At 43.6% G+C, this 939-nt stretch overlaps 1 protein-coding gene across 1 annotated transcript in view; it reads left to right on the forward strand.

Moving 5' to 3' along the window:
• The window catches only part of LOC112070566 (chondroitin sulfate proteoglycan 4-like), a 92,460-nt gene that overhangs the window by 22,668 nt on the left and 68,853 nt on the right, over window positions 1–939 (forward strand). The window contains 1 exon segment of the mRNA XM_070439031.1: window positions 46–237. Within this exon segment, the coding sequence (XP_070295132.1) occupies window positions 46–237 (192 nt within the window).

The raw sequence follows: 939 nt of genomic DNA on the forward strand, positions 1-939 counted from the left end.
CTGTCTGTCTGTCTGTCTGTCTGTCTCACCGTCTGTCTGTTCCAGGTCATCCACGAGGACAACTTGCCGTCTGAGATTGTATTTACAGTTAAGGTGGCCCCGCTACACGGGTTCATCCGGCGCTTCGTGGAGGCTGAGGAGCAGTACGTTGGAACAGAACAGACCCCAGTCCAAACCTTCTCCCAGGAGGACGTCAACGCTGGCAACGTCCAGTACATGCAGACAGCCCCCGGCCAGGTTGGACCTGACTTTTTGTTGTTGTTGTTGTGTACTTTTCTTTCTGTATTTTAAGTTTAATGGAAAGAGACGGTAAAAGAGAAACAGGAAACTAAGGGCAGGTTGGCTTTTTTCGTCATGAATGTTGTTCTGGAGGCAGAGMAGCTGGAACAGCCACAACGTCATAAAATATGATTTTTTAACCTAAATCTAACCCTTTCCCTTAACTCTAACCTTAATCACAATGCTAACCCTAATGCCTAACCTTAACTTTAAATTAAGACCAACAAAAAAAAGGTCATTTTTATTTTCATGAGTTTCTATAATATAACCTATTTTGACTTTGCAGCTGGTCTATCTACACTGGCGTAACACAGTTTCTCTGGACCCTACGCGAGGTCGGAGTTCAAATGCATTAGCCAGACAGCCACTCACACAAAGTATAGACTACCGATTGCTGCCCATGGTGCTGAAATTAGGACCTGTCTATGCGGCTGCCTATCGAATCGATGATASGTTTTCTGTGGTGCCAGGACATGTAGCCTATAGCTTTGCTTTAGCTAATGGATAACMGTTTATTGGTAGGCCTATTTGGTCGTCATTTCCTCATGTTAAGCCTAACATTTCACAAAGCTATACACGGTGTCGCAGTTCTGCCATTTAGACCGCTGGTAATAATGTAATTACTTGTTCAGTAATTAAAGTTGGCAATTCAAACATTTG

The sequence above is a fragment of the Salvelinus sp. IW2-2015 genome, unplaced genomic scaffold (assembly GCF_002910315.2).
Source record: "Salvelinus sp. IW2-2015 unplaced genomic scaffold, ASM291031v2 Un_scaffold1368, whole genome shotgun sequence".
In the NCBI taxonomy this organism is placed as follows: Eukaryota; Metazoa; Chordata; class Actinopteri; order Salmoniformes; family Salmonidae; genus Salvelinus; species Salvelinus sp. IW2-2015.